General features: G+C 47.0%; 1 protein-coding gene across 1 annotated transcript in view; it reads left to right on the plus strand.

Moving 5' to 3' along the window:
* RFTN1 (raftlin, lipid raft linker 1) overlaps positions 1–18,407 on the plus strand; it is a 204,080-nt gene that overhangs the window by 99,035 nt on the left and 86,638 nt on the right. Inside the window, exon 4 of the mRNA XM_082654829.1 lies at positions 10,907–11,015. Within this exon, the coding sequence (XP_082510955.1) occupies positions 10,907–11,015 (109 nt within the window). The remainder of the gene's footprint in view (positions 1–10,906; positions 11,016–18,407) is intronic.

Here is an 18,407-nt window from a genome sequence, read left to right on the forward strand (position 1 = left end):
TTCTTGCCTTTTAAGGTTAAAGGTGAACTTCTTGTGTTGTGCAAGTCACTGATGGCTTATCTACCAGAGAGCCGGCTCCAGCAGTAAAGAGTGAGGCAGGATGTGGCAAGATTTCTCTAGCATAAATAGCAGCCGTGGCTCGTTAGGGGCCCATGATGCCTTGCACCCGCTTGGCAGTGCACAGCTCCCTGGGAGAGAGTGTGGTTAGAGTATCATGTGCACATCTCCCCCATCATCTCTGGAATGTTCCAGGGGATACCAAACCCTTATCCACAGATGGGATGCATGTCTGTTGGTGAAAAAAGAAGGGAGAAGAAAGACCAGTGACCCATCTACGAGTTGTTTCCTTCTCTCTGCTTCCTACTTCAGCACTCCCCTGATAAACGCTGTAATTAGGTGCTTTATTGAAAGATTCACTAGGATTTGTTTACTTGGCTTTTTTCTTCTTCCAGCATTTCTCAAGCTTCATTATTAGGGGAAACTTTTGACTCCAGCAGCCTCATTTTGGTTTTGTAGATTTGGTTCACTTTGCAAAGAGGAGGTCACAGAGATTATTGGAACCTTTTCCCCGTTGATCTGAGAGCATCTTTGGGGAGCAGCAGTTTATGCCCCTCCCCCAACCCAACCACCAGCACCTGCAGGGACAATACACACCTCAACTCTCTCTCCCATCCATCCACTTCCTCTACAGAAATCTTAGCTCTCATTTCTGCTCTCCTAAAATGTTCTTCCAACTCTTCCTCCATCATACGCAATGCTGCTTGCTTAATCTTCCTAAAATCTGTACTTCCATATCTTCTTTTATCTAAGACCATTCATGACTCCCCTTTACCTCAGAAAGAAGGCCAGTCCCGTCCTGTAGCGACACACCCCTGTCCTTTCTTTCCAACCCCATTTCTCACTTTCTGCTCCAGGCAGCACTGCAGGGCCCACATCACAGATCTATTCCAACAGCAAATTCACCCGTACATTCGCCAGGCTCGTGTTTACTGATCCAGCTGAATTAGCATAAACAAACCTCGCCTTCACCTATCTTTTACCAAACTGACCTATTCATTATTTCCACCATGTAACTCATGCTTTTTTTCCATCTAGATCCTTCCTAATTTCTGTTCTCAGTGCCTGGAATGTCATTTTATCCATTGTCCCATGACTAATTTCCACACAGCTTCAAAGACTCTGCTTACATGCTCTTTGCTTTTTAAAACTCCCTGATCCCTGACTGTGGAAGCAACTGAACTTTCATAGCTCTTCTCTATGGTTAGAATAAATAGCAGTGTTGGGTAGTTACATGCCCATAGACTCTAAGTTTCTTTTTTTTTTTTATTATTGAAGTGTAGTTGATTTACAAAATTATATGTTTTGGGTGTACAGTGTAGTGATTCACAATTTTTAATTAAAGGTTATGCTCCATTTATAATTATTATAAAATATTGGCCATATTCCCTGTGTTGTACCATAACTCCTTGTAGCTTATTTTGTACCCAACAGTTTGTACCTCTGAAGCCCCTCTGCCTATGTTGCCCCTCCCCCTTTCCCTCTCCCCACTGGTAACCACTAGTTGGTTCTCCATATCTGGGGGTCTGTTTCTTTTTTGTTATATTCACCAATTTGTTTTATTTTTTAGAGTCCACATTTAAGCGATAACATGCAGTATTTTTCTTTGACATTTCACTAAGGAAAATATGAGACTGTAAGTTTCTCGAGAGGATGTAACTCCAGCCCTTCCTGTGGTCAGTGGTCAAGCAAGTGATAAGCTCATGAAACTAGAAAAAGCCTTCTTTTCCTTTCATGGACAGATCTTTCTCAGATGTGTAGTTCATTTTCCTCCCTATTACTCCTTTAAAACAACAACAACAACAACACACCATTCTGATCATTCTACTTGAACCTGGCGTTGCCTTGAGGGAAAAATCTGAAAATTCCGTCCTGTTTCCCAGAGATACAGGATTTGCTCTGTCAACTGACATTTAGTGATTTTTTTTCTCTTGTTGGAGAAATGCCTAGTAATCTAAGTTTGTGTTTGTCACCATTTCTTTCTAATTGTTCCTCAATGAAGCAAAAATAGCCCTACTGATGAACTGCACATTCTCTCTCGTTTCTTTTCATAACTCAAGTTCAGACTGTGCTTTGTGTCCTGGGAAAAAGAAGATGTTGCTTCAACTCATGATCTTTGAAGCTATCTAAGGGATTAATGAGTTGGAGTGAGATCTGTTACATGTTTATTATTTAAAAGAAGTGTGTATGATAGTTTTTATTAACATGTTTATTGTTTAAAAGGATAGTTTATAGTAGACTCTAAACAGGCATCTGCTTTTTAGTGGCCTGATTTCAGCTCTGTCCATGAGACCAAAATAGGTATTCAGCTTACTGCTTGACATTTCATCTGAATAATTTGAGGATTAACCCTTCATGACTGTAACTCATAAAGCATTACAGTGTTTGCTTGCAAACATGTTTTTTTAATGGCTTAGAAAAGGGTTCTGTCCCAGCCACTGTGAGATCAGGCAGGGTCAGTGTCGATGTCCTGACCACGGTCATGGGGAGTGAGGAGGGGAAGAATCTGCCAGGTCATTACAATGGGTGAAATATCGGACTTGGGTTTAGGGTTAGTTATTCTGATGATGATACAGTTGGATAATCTGTTCGCTCTTATCTCTTGCCTGGCGTCCAGCCTCTGTGACTCACATTGGAGCCTTGTGTATGGAACCCAGAGGCCAGGGACTGATGGCCCAGAGGTCAGATTCAGTCCCAAAGATGTTGGATTACATAATAGTAATAAACAGTGTTTGGAGCCAAAATTAGACATTTGCGGCCACCAAAAAACATGGTGTAATGACTCCTTTAAAAAAGTTAGAAGATTTGGCAACCCCGGCCTGGAGTTTCTAGTAATGGTTGGGATAGAAACTGCCCAGCTCACCATGGTTTCCACTGCTCCCATTGGCTCCCCAGTACGGGGGTGACTCGGCCATGCCACTTGACATCACCTGTGCACTGGGACTTTTCCCCTGGTGGGTCAAGTTTCTCCGTAGCCACGTCACTCTCAGACATGGGAATGTGGAAGGGAGTCAGACAGGACTCTGTGTTTGGAGAAAAATAGGAGAGAGCATATTTCTTGGTGGACATGAAGACCATTTCTGTATCTTTTATATGAGAACAAAGTGATCGGGTTATGTCTTTTGGTCAAAAAATACCCTCTTTCTCGCAGCGTTTGTGGACCTTTGAGTTTGCTTCCCTTGGTTTGACCTTCTGACTCTCCAGCTGCCTGGGGAATGACCACGCAACCCTTGGCAGCTGTGGCAGTGGTGACATGAGGAGTTTGTGCTCAGTTTTTATGACAGCTGGTGTTTGTGTCTGAGTAATGAGGGCGACGTGACACGGAATAGGTGGTGTTTTATTATGGTCTTAAACAGCTCTGATGTCTGGGGCCAATCGTGTTGACCGCTGAGGTGCTTCGGCATGTGGGCTCTTTGCTGCCCTGCCCTACGGTTAGGAAAGGTTTGTGCACAAATGCTCAGCGTCTGAATCGGCTCTCGTGTGTTTGTTTGAGAAGCTTTATCTAAATTTTCCTGCATGTTCATGTTCAGTTTTGGCCCAAGTCCCATTTCTATGGTGTCACAGGAGCAAGGACTGTTTGGGATGATGAAGAAGTTCCGGAGATGGTTGGTGGTGACGCTTGCACAACATTGTGAATGTACTTAATGACACTGAGTGTATGCTTAGAAATGGCTAAAATGGTCAATGGTATGTTATGTATATCTTAGCACAATAAAACATAAGAAGAGTGAGGAAACCAAGAAGCGGGAAGTATTTTTGAGTTTTTCTAACTAAAAGAGGCACAGATAGAGTTGTCCATTCTTATATTTCCTTAAGGTCTGGTCCTTTTTCTGGGAGGTTTGTCTTCTTCTGAGGGGCTAGGAGTCTACATTGTTGGTCTCTGCAAGTCCTTCTTTCCGTGTTTCCTCTTTTCCTTGGACGTGCTCAGTTACGGCCAAGGAAAATCTCCAGGAGAGCAGCCGCTGCAACACAGCCCACCTAGACTGTCGTTCTCCACTCTGGTTGCCCATTAGAATCACTGGGGAGTTTCTAGAGCCCCTTGGCCCAGGCCGTACCACAGACCAATTAAATCAAAATTTGTGGGAGCTCACCGAGTGATTCCAAGGTTGAATGCAGCCAGGGTGGAGAATGCCTGACGGGACACCCGGTCTGATGCACAGAGCCCAGGGTTTGCTTGTTGGCTTGGTCTAGTGCCTAAAGTTAGGGCACATCAAGGGAGATTATTCTTTTGTCCCCCAAACCCAATTATTTCAGTCATTGCCTTCATGTGATTTGAGGGGTCTCTTACATAAACAGTATAGTCAGGCAGGGGTGTTGGTGTAGCTTAGGACTAGAAACACTTACTCTGAGAATAAATATTACAGAATCAAAACAAACAAACAGGGCTTCCCTGGTGGCGCAGTGGTTGAGAGTCCACCTGCCGATGCAGGGGACGCGGATTCGTGCCCCGGTCTGGGAGGATCCCACATGCCGCGGGGCGGCTGGGCCCGTGAGCCATGGCCGCTGAGCCTGCGCGTCCGGAGCCTGTGCTCCGCAATGAGAGAGGCCACAGCAGTGAGAGGCCCGCGTACCGCAAAAAAAACAAAAAAAAACCCAAAAAACATACACATCAGAGATCTTTTTAGTTAATGCTCCCTCCAGGCCATTTCTGAGAAATGACCCAGCAGCACGGAGATGGTTTTTTTCCAAGGAGCCAAGCTACTCGGAACCCAAATCAGCAGATTGATTTGACAGTCAGCCCATGTAACAGGATAGTCATATATAATATTAAATGTGAACTGATTTCTTCGTACCTTTTTCTGTAGGGTGGATTAAATCCAGTTTCTCTCTTGGAATTTCAAGAGGATAAGTAAATTGAGGGGAAGATTGTAAATATGTTAATTGAAGCAATGGACAGGGTGGCTCCTACCCTCCCCTAGACATGCTTCCTTGATTTGATCCAGGACTGCACGTTCCCTTGGTTTTCTCTCTTCCCCCATGGTTGCTCTTTCTTTGTCTCCTTGGCTGCTTTCTCCTCTTTTCTCCCCACCGTCTTCATGGTGGAGGGTCCCCAAGCTCAGTCCTTGACTCTTCTCTCTATATATTGATTGAGATCTCATTCAGTCTCATGCTTTGAATACCATGTGGCAGCTGATGACTCCCAGATTCACATCTCCAGCCCTCTCTCCTGAAGTCCAGACCCGAATATACATTCAGCTCTCTACCAGATATCTCTCCTTGGCCATCTGCTGGATAATGTCAAACTCAGTACCTGGGAAGCCGAATTACTGATCTTCTCCCCAAGCCTGTGACCACTCCCGCCCCAGCCTTCCCCATCATAGTTGTGGCAACATCATCCACTCTCTCGGTGGCTGGAGCAAAAATCCTTGGAGCCATCCTCATCTGCTTTCTTCCTTTCACACCTCACAACCTGTTCTGTTCATAAGGAAGTCTTGAAGGTTCTACCTTGAAAGTATCCAGAATCCACCACTTCCCAGCGCTGCTACGCTGCTACCAGCCCCCTTGGGGTCACCATCACCTCCCGCCTGGACCACTGGGTTAGTCTCTTAGCTTCCCCCTACAGCCAAAAGGCTCCTTTTAAAATAAACATGTACCCACTTCTATATATAAAACGGATAACCAACAAGGACCTACTGTGGACCACAGGGAACTCTACTCAATATTTTGTAGTAACCTATAAGAGAAAAGAATCTGAAAAAGTTATTTATATATATATATATATAATTATAACTGAATCACTGTGCTATACACCTGAAACTAACACAATATTGTAAATCAACTATACTTCTATAAAAATAAAATAAATCAGATGGTGTCACTTCTCTGTTCAACAAGGGCTTCCCCTATCGTTCTGAGTAAGAGCCACTGTCTTCACCGTGGCCTGTAAGTTCTACACTGTCTGGCTCCCCTTTGGCTCTCCGACCTCATCTCCTGCCCCTGGTTCACTGAGCTCCAGCCACGGGGCTGTTTTGTACCATCTTACCTTAGGACCTTTGCCCTGGCCGTTCCTCTGCCTGGAAGCTTCTTTCCTGGCTGTGAGCACGGTCACCTCCCGTAGATCTTTATTACAAGTGTCACCTTCTCAGTGAGGCTGCCCTGACCACCCTCATAAAAACTGCAGCTTCCCACCACTCGTGATTCTCTACACCTTGCTGTTTCTTTTTTCTTTAACGCTTACCACCGTTGAACATACTCTCTGTGCTGAGTATTTCTTGTTTATTGCCTGTCTCCCTCCACCAGGTTGTGAGCTCCGTGAGAGCAGAGATTTTGTCTCTTTTGATGCTAAAGAAGAGTGTCTGGCACAAGGTAGTAGTGTGATCAATATTCGTTGAATGCATGAGTAATTAGGAACTATGAAAAGGGCTAGGAATGCACATACAGACGATAGAAGTAGATCAGCAGCTGCTAATACTCGTTGAGCCCGGACTTCTTGCCATGCCCTATGCTAAGGGCTTTATGCTTTTGTCTTATTTAATCCTTACAAGGATGCCAAGGGATAGCTACTCATAACATTCCCATTTGACCGTGAAAGAAACTGAGGCATAGAATGTTTAAATAAATTGTCCAAAGGCACACAGCTGGGAAATGATCCACCTCTAGTTAGGTTTAGGACCTGCAGCCTCTAACTAATAAATCTAGAGGAAATTATGGAGGGGAGGTATGCAGGGAGACAGGGAAGCATATTTCATTGTTAGCAATGCTCTTCTCAGAGTGTCTGTATTTAATCTCAGTGTATTTACTGTTAATTTTTAGATAAGGGAGGCTTTGGCAGGTAGTTAATCCTACATCTCCAGAAGTGCATTCTGTGTCCCTCTTTTTTTTTATTGTTTAGACCCAGATCTTTCTGTCCCTTCTGGAAGTGGAAGCCAGTGGGCTTCAGTCCAGGTGGATGTTTGGTGGTTTCCAGTATCCCTTTCCAGGACAACACAAGGACATGTCCTTTGGGGAAACATAAGTGGTGTTTCCTCTATCCCACAGGAGGGTGCAGATCCCTGCTCAGCCGGTGACGCATCTTAAGGATTCTTAGGAACTTGACTGACTGCAGGACATCTACTCCCCTGTGCTGTGGTCCCTCGGGGGCCAGGCCATGGCTCCTGGACTCACTTCTATGGCATGTCTGCTTCTTGATGCCAGGGTGGTCCTTGCCCTCTGGGACATGAAACACTCATCATCCGTCAGAGGCTCTTCTCAGGTGTCTGGCTGGATCTTGGGGCCTGAGCCTAGACCCAGCCACCAGTAGGAGGCCTGGTCTGAGCATGAAGCTGCCGTGTCTTCCTGCTCGGTAACTGCATGAGTTTTCTACTCTCTGTAATAAATGACCACAAGTTTACTGGTTCCAACAACATACATTTACGATCTCAGTTTCTGTAGCTTTTCTGGGCTCTCTGCTTCAGGTCTCATCAGGCTGCGGTGGAAGTATTGGCTGGGGCTGCAGTCTCATCAGGGGCTTGACTGGGGAAAGGTCTGCTCCCAAGCTCCATTTGGTGGTGGGCAGAATTCATCTCCTGGGGCTGAGATCTCTGTTTCTTGATGGCTGTCATCCAGGGACTGCCCACACGGTGCCCTGGCAGCCTGGCAGCCAACAAGGGCAGGGTCTAGCTCTCATCTGCTAAGGTGGAGTCTTATGGTGTCACGTCATCACGAGAGGGCTCTCCTGTCCCTTTGCCTGGTTCTTTTGATTAGAAGCACGTCACAGGCCCTGCCCCCACTCAGGGGGAGAGACTCTACAAAGGCATGAACACCAGAAAAGGAAGGTCACTGGGGGTCACCTTAGAGCAACCACAGTCACTGCCCTCCCTCCACCCAACCTCCCCCCAGTGCTGAGAAGCCCAGATGCTCCCCCTGGCAGCCCTGTAGGCAAGCGTCAAGCTTTTGTGGATCTGATACTGTTTTTCACAGGGCTGCTGGCAGGGAGGGACTTTCTGTGTGACTGTGCCACCCACCCAGCTCTGGCCTCACCCCTCACAGAGTGCTGACTTGAGGGCTTGGGCATCTGTCCTCGGAGTAGTCAGGGGTCCTTGCCATACCCCTCCCCTGCAGCCGCTCTTCAGTGATCCAACCCTTTCATTTTAAACTGTGGAGGTAATTCCTGTAAGGCAGGGGAGACCTTTAGGTACTCACCTGTTCCTCCAATATGCATGGCTTTGCTTTCAAGTGACCATAGGCCAAGATGTGAGTGTTCATGTTTCATCTAGAAAATTTGTAATAATGCCTATTTTTGTCCACCGTTTGTGCTTCTTTCAGTTCAGATTTAACTGAGTTAATTATCTGATGAAATGAACCAGAGCTTGCTTTCCTCCTCAGAGTACTTCTTGTTCTAGAAGCAAAGCTGAGAGTCATTAGATCCTGTACTAACAATTATCCCTTGTGCGTCTAGCGAGTTTGGCCTGTGAGTTGTTTAAAGACAGACCCGTCTTCCCTCCATTCATTTTATGGGTGTTTTACAGAGTGGATACAGTGTTGACTTATTTTATTTTATTGTTGTGGTTTCTTATTGAAGGATTCTTTTTTTTAATTGAAGTACAGTTGATTTATAATGTTGTGCCCCGGAGCAACTAAGCCCATGCACCACAACTACTGAGCCTGCGCTCTAGAGCCAGCAAGCCACAACTACTGAGCCCGCGAGCCACAACTACTGAAGCCCGCATACCTAGAGCCCGCGCACCACAACAAAGAGTAGCCCCCGCTCACTACAAATACAGAAAGCCTGTGTGCAGCAACGAAGACCCAACACAGCCAAATATAAATAAATACATTTATAAAAAAACAAAACAAAAAAATAAAATAAAATGTCAGTGGGTATTTATAAATAACCTTGTACAGTCTGGTGTTAGTCCCTGTGTGAGAGCAGTGGGGATTTCACATCCTATTTTCCTCTTTCTATTCCTGTCTTTGTTGTTTGAGATGCCACACGATGCATATGACAGTATCTCGACTAAGTCTTCTCTTTCAAAAGTCTGGAATCTTCTGCTTTAGTTCCTCTTAGCATGTCTTTTGTTTAGGGTGGGGAGAGAGTAAGAACATGGGGGAAAAAGGGAGAACATGAGTCTAATCTCTGAGGAAGTTTTTAGGCGAGAAGGCTGAGGTTCAGAATTGGTTGATTCTTTTGGAATTAGTTTATTCCAGTTTGGCCAGTTTGGAATCAGTTGATTCTTTTACATTTCAGAAGTATGCACCTCAGTCCCTACCCCTGAAAGGATATGTTAGAGAGAAAAATAAAATAAATTATTGACATTTGCTCACCCAATCACAGTTGCACACCTGGGGAAAGCCAAATCCTCTTTAATTTTTCCACTTTTGAATTTCGTGTGAATCATACTCAGATGGTTAATGGCAGCATAAATTGCTTTGAATGATATATGACTCCTAGAAATTCATCTTTAAAATATTATAGCAAATAGGCATTCAGAAGCTATTTATTTGGTGGGATATACGTGTCTCAGGAATTCAGTATGAAGGCACCCGTCCTGGCTACACCTGCTCTCACAGGGGCTGCAGGGGCCCCTCCTCGGTGGGGACCCTCCTAAGTTGGCTGGGAGGGCCCTGCTCTGCCCTCGGCAGTGGAGAGTTGCTGTACACGTGGTGTGAGCCCTGGAGAGCCCGACCCTGGTCTCCAAGTCCCCCTTCCCACGAGGAAAGGGCACGGTCTGCCGGCCCTTGACTGATGTCCACTTCCTGTTGTCTGACGTCCGGCAGGGTCAGCCAGTCACCTTCGATTTCTGACAACCATGTGGCTCCCAGGAGTCCCTCAGCCCCATAGTGTCACCCAGGGGTCCCTCAAAGGAGTGACACGGAGTGGTGGGATTTCCTTCTGGTGACCACTTGCTGCTGGTTGTCCCAAGTGCACCCAGCATTGAGTCACATGCACATCTATATGAGGGGGATGGGGAAGCAGCTCCACCCCCTGGTCGGGGGGCAGTGATGGGGGGCAGGGCACGCTGGACGCCTCCGTCTCGACCGCAAGGTGTTCGGTGTTTGCTTCAGACAGCCCTTCACGTCCGCTCTCGTCCCAGGATTTCTACTTCAGTTGCCTTATATTCTTTTCTTCATGCATCTTTAGTTTTGATAGATTTTGCCGGATTGCCCTCTGTAGGGGTTGAACCCTTTAAAAGTCTTTTAAGGGCTTCCCTGGTGGCGCAGAGGTTGAGAGTCCGCCTGCCGATGCAGGGGACACGGGTTCATGGGTCCGGGAAGATCCCACATGCCGCGGAGCAGCTGGGCCCGTGAGCCATGGCCGCTGAGCCTGCGCGTCTGGGGCCTGTGCTCCGCAACGGGAGAGGCCGCAACAGTGAGAGGCCCGCGTACCGACCAAAAAAAAAAAAAAAAAAAAAAAAAAGTCTTTTAAAAATTAATTTTTAATTTTCTAAGTGATACATGAATATATTCTCTTCCAAAAAAGTGAAAAAATTAGAGATACAGCCAAAGTCACTTTTGATCACCAGCACCATCCCCGCCGGATTCCCACACTGGCCCTCACCATCCCCCCAGAGGCCACTGCTATTATTGGTTTGCCAGTGGGAAATATACATTACTGGAGTGTGTGTGTGTGTGTGTGTGTGTGTGTGTGTGTGTTGTTTAAGGTATAAACCTTATTGTACTAAGCCCATCATTCTATGATGATGTGTTTTCCTTGATGATATGTCTTGGAGGTCTTTCCATGAAGTATTAATAGGTCCCTCTATATTATTTGAGTTGTTAACCATAAATTATTTTTTTCAGAACTGCCTTTTTGACAGTTACTTTCAGGAAAGGAATTAGGATTTCGTTCAACACCCAGTGATTCTTTTTTTTTTTAATATGTGTATAGTGCAAAATCTTAACTTGTGTGTGTGTGTGTTTCTCTTTTCAGATCTCAGAACACTGATCTTCACAATGAAGGCTACATTTTGGAATTAGATTGCTATTCTTCCCCAGACCACCTGACAGACCAAAAAATCATCCCAGAGTTCATTAAGAAGGTGAGTGCTGCAGTCAGGATGCAATTGAACGGGCTCGCTGAGCGCTTGCCTGAGTGAATGGCTGGGGGCTGGCTGGGGGCAGGTGGGCTGCACTCCCCAGGCCTGTTCTGACCTGGGACTTTGGGTGGCCTCGTGGGGGGCAGTCCATTCCCACTCAGGCTGGCCTTGGCTCTGGAACAAGGTGGCTTCCCCTCCTCCCAGGATGGCAGACCCTGTGTTTTTAGGGCTGGAGTGGTGTTAACAGCTGACAGGCCTGCCGGCCCACTGCCAGCACCCCTTTCAAATCCTCAGGGTGGTGTGAGCCCCTCAGATCCCACCTTCCACTCCCCCTGCGGGTCTTCATTGTCACGAGCCCCCTTTCTTTCCTAGAGCGGGAGCGTGCCACAGTCCGGTGACCACTGGCATGCGATCATAGCAGGGAAAATTGCCTTGTTGCAGGGGGTTCATTTTCTGCCCTGAAATATGTCTGGTTTTGAACTTCTCTTTGAGCCATATGAGGTTTCCTGCCTAATTGCAGGGTGAGCTGAGTTTCAATACGCTGACGTTTACTGCCGGAGGAATGTCCTTGCCCAAACTGGGGCTAAGTTCATCGCTTAATGCTTGCCTTGTCCTCCCCTTCCCAGTCTCCCAAAATAATTGGCAGTTCCCCCCGCCCCATCATGTAGAGGTGATTGTGGTTTGTCTGAAATCCAGTCAATCAGTGAATTCTTTAATAAATATTGTTGGCTGTTGTCAGGCCAGAAATAGTACTAGGTGCTGGCACGCAGAGAACAAAATAGCCGTGGTCCCTGCCCTCGTGTCCTCACAGTGAAGGCTCTTCTGAACCCGAGTCATGAGCATGACTGGGAGGGAAGCAGCAGACAGACAGGGTGTGGTGTGGGAATCGGGGAGGCGCCTCGGGCTGAGACAGGAGGATTAGGCCTGATGGGGCTGCAGTGGGCGGGTTGGGGTCCCTCCGAACAGAGGGAGCAGCATGTGTGAGGGCCTGAGGGGAATGAAAAGAAGGTCAGAGGACCTTTGGCAAGAAAGGGGCCATGAGGGGTGGAAGGAAGGGCCAGGACTCGGCTGTGAAAGCAACAGGAGGCCGTGGAGAGAAGTTCTGCAGAAAAGTGGAATTGAATGGTCCCTTTAAACAACCAGTGATTCTATTTTTTTTTTTTTTTGGTTCACTCTCTGCCTCCCTCTCTTCAACATTTGTGGAGCGTTCAGGCTCTACAAGGCCCTGGGAATAACCACTCGGGTATGATGGGAGCCGAGACCCGTAGCCCAGGAGTCGGGTGACCTGTTAGGTCAGACATTTGGGTAATTTTACGTGGGCATGGAGACTCTTTCTGCTATGGTAGAATTCAGATCATTTTTAAGAAGTGGGAGGAAAAGCAGTTTCAGTTCACACATGCCTAAGCCTGAGAACATGGGTGCTTTCATAACTCAGAGGGACGTCTGTATAAATAGGGCCATCTTCTTTGGATTGCTGCAAATAAAATGTTCTCATAAACTTGGTAGGGGCATTCTAGAGGTGGAATTTACCCCGTGATCTGAGCACTGGGGGAAAATAGTTGTAGAAATGGTTTTGTAATTAGACTCAGATGCTTGGAATATTTGAGGGGCGGGTTGGTAAGATGAGGGCATGGCTCTGGCCATACTATCAAACAGGCTCTTTTAAAAACATGTGATTTGGCGCTTTTGTCTTAACCAAACCAGATCACTGCGGGACTGACCCATTGCCTTGTGGCCATATCAGGTCGTAAACAGCCTGCTGAGTGGACACTCAGATGCCATGTGTCTGCAGTGCCTGCAGTGCAGGTGGGCGTCTGTCCCACAGAGGACAGAACCTCAGAGTTATGGTTTATATGCCCTGAAGGACATCAGCCACTTTTGTGTTAACTTTTACTTTTATCCCAACATTCTTTTCCCCCCACTGATTGTGTGTGTGTATGTACACATGGCAGTATCTCATGATTTATTCAATAATTGGTTAAATCGATCATTGACACCTGCTCATTCTATGTGTGTATAAGAATTCTGTTTTTAACATTAAAAAAATTATTTTTTTTATTGAGGTATAGTTGATTTACAATGTCGTGTTAGTTTCAGGTGTACAGCACAGCAATTCAGTTATAAATATGTATATGTATATATACATGCATACATATATATGCACACACACATGTATTCTTTTTCATATGCTTTTCCTTTATACATTATTACAAAATATTGAGATAGTTCCCTGTGCTATACAGTTGGTCCTTGTTGTTTATCTGTTTCATGTATAGTAGTGTATTTATGTTATTCCCAAACTCTTAATTTATCCCTCTCCCAACCTCTCTTTGCCTTTGGTATCCATAAGTTTGTTTTCTGTGTCTGTGGGTCTATTTCTGTTTTGGAAATAAGTTCACCTGTATCTTTTGGTTAGATTCAACATATAAGTGACATATGATATTTATCTTTCTCTGTCTGGCTGACTTCACTTAGTATGATAGTCTCCATGCGATTCTGTTTTTAACATTTTGAAGAGGATACAGTTTAAAGCCCACTGTACCATCCTGCCTCTGCCTGTGCAAGCAGGCACAGGGTGCCTCTGCCCCCCTGGTTTTCAAATACAAATGACTGGGTTCAGGCAGACTAGATAACTTGCACACTCAGGTAGCACTGAGATTTCTGAGCCAGAATTGGTCTCCAGATGTGTATCTTGGAGTCTCTCACCTCTTTTTCTCTCAGTAGAGACATAGTTCATGGTTGTGGTCAGCAGAGCGGAAGGGAAGCTCCCCACTCTGGAGAACCCAGGTGTTGAGGTGGCCTGGCCATGTGGCCCTGCCCTGTCGGTCCGTGGCCGGGGGCTCCACCTGGGAGGATCTAGTGTTTCTGGCTGTCACTGCTGGCTGTGGCTCTAGTTCTAGGCCAGTGGCCATGACAACCAGGAGAAGAGGTACAAAATGCTGGGACCGGGCCCCCTTCCCTTTGCTCCCCTTTTCTGTTGTTGGACATGATTTCTGGAGAAAATACCACCTCTGGTGCAAAGAGGAGAGGAATGGGGGCCTCTCTGCAAGGTCAACAGCTGTTGCAGCTGATGGCTGAATTGCACACGTGTGTACATTTTCCTGTCATCCCACGAGTCGAAGACTACAGGAGTTCGCTGGGAAGAAAGACAGGAAAAATTATTTTGTGTATTTTTAGTAAATATTTAATGAATAGCTTGGTCCCTATATATATGTGTGTATATGTGTGTGTGTGTGTGTGTGTGTGTGTATAACAAGTGGTGACACCTGTTAATTGCCATTCACTTAGACCAAGATGAAGCTGTGTCACTGCAGCTACTGCCTACAGCCATTCCTTTTTTATCTGGGTCATTATTTTGTGTGAAATAATGGCTCCCGTCCCTATGACAAGTAGATCCATCTTACGGTGAGACGGTAATTAACTCATTTTGTCACATCCAGGATAAGCTCATATTCTTCTCTGCACAGTAGCATTAAACTCAAAGTGATTAGAATTTTTCTTTTCTTCAGAACAATGCCTCAGTGTTGTTTTGCCACCAAATGTTTTAAATTAGCAGAACCTTTGGTTAGAGGACATGGTTGGAGGGAGGGAAAGGAGATTTCATTATTTTCCACAATGAGGAAAAATAAAATCATCTGTATCTGTGTCATGTAAAATTATGCCATAATTCACAGCCCCCCTCCATCACGATTTCACACGGAGGGTGAAGGGAGCTGTATAAAAAAGATGACTCTCTTCCTTTCCGTGTGGCCTAATGATGTTCTGAGCACTCTGGCTGATCAAATTAAACCTGGGCTACTGCACTGTGTTTTTCCCCCTGGTATCCTGCTGTGCTCCATCCAACTGACCCTTTATGGAAATTATTTATTAGGGCCCACAGAACATTTAAGATACAGTTTTATGGGCAGACTTGGAGAGAATACATTTTCCAAGCCCTAGAACCGAACGCTCGAGAGACAGTTGCAAGGCTGGGAGCACTTCGGTGCTGCCTCTGTTCCTTTGAGACAAAGGTTCAGCCTGCCATGTGACTCCCAGAGCCTGTTTCGCGTGGCTGGTGTGTTTGTGGGACCCTTTGGAATTTCTGTTCTCCAGAGCTCCCAGAGGATTGTAAAGAAGACAGGGTGATATAGAATGAAGAGTCTACACGTGCGTCTTCGAATGACTTTACATTCTTTGGAGCTTCTTGGGAAAGTGTCTGGATGTTTCGAAAGCACTTTAAAGTTTGCCCTGTCACGGCACACATTTTCTGGTTGGTGCCGCACAGAATTTCCGTTCCGGGGGCCACGCTGGCAGTGATGTCTCCCTTCTAGACCGGAGGAGACAGCTCAGAGAGGACGGGGGCTTTGCCAGGGGCTGCGACTGCAGAGCGATGGGGCCTGGCCTGGCCTGCCATGGGGTGCGGGGGGGGCGGGATGGCCCCAGCGGGTGCCCGTGGAGCTGGGGTGGAGGGTCTGGGGAGGGTCTGTGGCCTGGGAAGGCTGTGGAGACGTGAGCTATAGGATGGGGGCTCTGAGCAGCGAGCGATGGGCGCTGGAGGAGGTGGAGGGGCCTGGTGGACAGTGCTGTTTCTGGTGTGGACAGGAGCATGGAGGAAAGGCTCAAGGCTGAGAAAGAGCCATGTCCTGATTGGCTGGAGTTTAGGATGGACAGTGGGAGGAGGAAGGCTGTTCTGGGCACCGTTCTTTTGGTTACGTGAAAGGGAGCCCTACTCAAGCCAGCTCAGGTGAATCGAGGGTGAGGTTCCTTCCTCTAAAGGTGCAGGAAATGGCCTGGAGTCTCAGGCTCCAGGAGCTCCAGGAGCAAGAATTCCCCTGGGGCAGGAATACAAGAAAAAAAAAAAAAAGATGATTTGGTCTCTGTCTGTATTACGTGCTGTTGGCGCCTATTTATGCATATATAGGTTAATTTGAATTTTAAATGGGATTTTACTCCACAGAGGGAATCCCTCTAGATGCCAGGCAGACCCTGTGCTGAAGGGCTGTTACAAGCACTATACTCTTAACCCTCATCTCTGCCTTCTGAAGCCTTATCCCCATTTTACAGGTGAAGAACCTGAGGCACAGAGAAGCTATGCAGTTTGCCCAAAGTTACACCTGGGACAGGGAGGACTGGGGTTGGAACCCAGCCTGTCTGGTCCAGGGGCCGCACTCCTGACCACTGGGCCCTGCCACCACTTCTGCGGAGCCCTCAGGAGCTGGGAGGGAGCCGTCCAAGCCAGAAGGCCGGGTTGGGCATGGGAGGCAGTTGGGTGTAACCGTGTCTGGTACGTGGGGACAGATTTCAGAGCAAGTCCAAGGCCTCCCCTGAGTGGAGTCTGGGGCTCCAGGCCTGGCTGCCCAGGGGAGAAAGCCACGCACCCCCCTGCCATTGTCTGGGCGAGACTGCAGGGCCTCACCTTCAGACCCTCAGCTCTGGGCTCTCACTTTCTCAGATTAACTCCTTTTATGATGGACCTGAAGGACCTACATAGCACTAGGTTTTGGTTTTCACTGGACCACGGAGCCTTGGGAATGAAGACATCGAGGCAGACCCCTGCGAGGTTCTGTGTGGGGAAGCTCGGAAACTCAGTGGCCTGGATTAAACTACAGGCATTGCCCTTCAGAAAACCAAACGATGCTGCTTCCATCTTGTCCTAAAGAAGAGAACCCGACAGGTATTTCAAATCTCAATGGCTCCTTTTAATGAAACAGAATATCTCAAATCCCCAGGATTCTGAAACTTTGCCTGTGGTATCTAAATGACTCATCGTTTATTCCGGCTAATTGTTGAGTATTCGGGGCTTCATTTCTCCAAGTGCTGTGCAGGGTCTAATTTTAATTAGTGCGAGATGCCGACTGAGAGTGAAAGGGAAATTATGTTAAAAAGGCTTCCCTTTCCTCACTGCACCCTCATCTACTCTCAAACCAAGGGAATCGTGACATTTTTTAAAAGGCTGCCCTGGTAGGGCTGGGGGAGAGGTTAAGGGAAAGTGGAGTGTGGTTCTAGCAGTGAGGGTAGCCTCGTTGTGGAGGGAAGTGGCTCAGGGCTGGGGCTGGACGGAGAAGGGGCTGAGGCACTGCCGGGGGATGGGGTGTCCTGTTCCCTGCTATGTCTCCGGAACTTAATACATATTTGTCGAGTGACTGAACAAATTAAAAGAGAAATGCAGAGGAAGAATCATTAAGACTTTGTGTCACAGAGGAGGGAGGGGAGCCTAACGTGACACTCAGGGGACTGAAGTGTCAGGCGGGGTCATTTGCAAGGATGGGGAGAAACACACAGCCCGAGGGGCCGTTTGGGGGCAAGAGGTGATGAGGCTGGTGACGGGCATGTTTGGGACCGAGGGGCCACTGGGACCCTCTGGGAAACATTCCAGAAGGCAGGTATGGTTACACTGGAGCTTGGGAGGAGGCGGGGAATGGGGACGTAGTTGAGGGGCAGGTGAGATGGTGCGGAAGTGATTCAGGGGGTTGTCTGAGGGGCACATGCCCATCTCAAGGGCCTCAGCCCATTGCTGCCTCGTGGAAAATACAGACCCAGGATCCTAAGGTCTTCTGTTGCTTGGCTGGCTCGTGGGCTGACTTTGTTCTAGAGAAGTGGATAACGTTTTTTACTTTCTTATTGGGAAGTCTTGGTTTCTCAATGTAAGCAGATAGATCCATCAGAGAACTGCAAGATCTAGACCAGATTCTCTTATTCTCAGATTCTCTGTGGTGAAGGACCAGATTTTGTTTGTTTTGTTCTTTTCCAGTTCATTAAGGAGGGATGCTTTTGTAAAATACAGTGAAACATGGTGGCAACGTCGAAGAGCTAGAAAAGTATATAAATGCTTTCTCTTGTTTTGTGTACCTATCTTGTCACAAACTGGTAACAGAAAGTTGGTGGACCAGCAGTGGGCCGAGGACCACATTTTGAGTAGCCCCTGGCTAAGATGGCGGAGACGTGGACAGGATGAACTCATGATGGGAGAGCTCACTCATTCCTGCAGAGGGAGAGAGGAGAGAGCTCTGAGGAGGATCCAGAGAAGGAGAAAAAGAAATGGCTTTTAAAAGAAGCACGGGGAGAAAGGGAAGAGCGTGATGTTCCAGAATCTGCGGGAAGAGACCAGGGAATACCGTAACAGCAGGAAAGAGGTCAAGTTGGAACCCACTGCGGGTGGGAGGTCGCCCACTGGGTTTGACCACTGGAGGCCACTGATAAATCTCACAAGAGCAATTTTTAAGGGATGGGGCAGGCAGAGACCCCTCACATTCTGGGTTTGAGAATACGTAAGTATAGATAGAGGCTAAGACAGGGTACAGGTCGAAGGAATTCTTGTTAGTTTGTTTTGAATAGGAGAATTGAGCATCTTTAAAAGCTGAAAGGTACTGATAGAGAAGGAAAAGTTAACGGAAGTTAGAGGTGATAAAAAGCAGA

Source organism: Grampus griseus (genome assembly GCF_964374135.1).
Source record: "Grampus griseus genome assembly, chromosome: 5".
NCBI classification, from domain to species: Eukaryota; Metazoa; Chordata; class Mammalia; order Artiodactyla; family Delphinidae; genus Grampus; species Grampus griseus.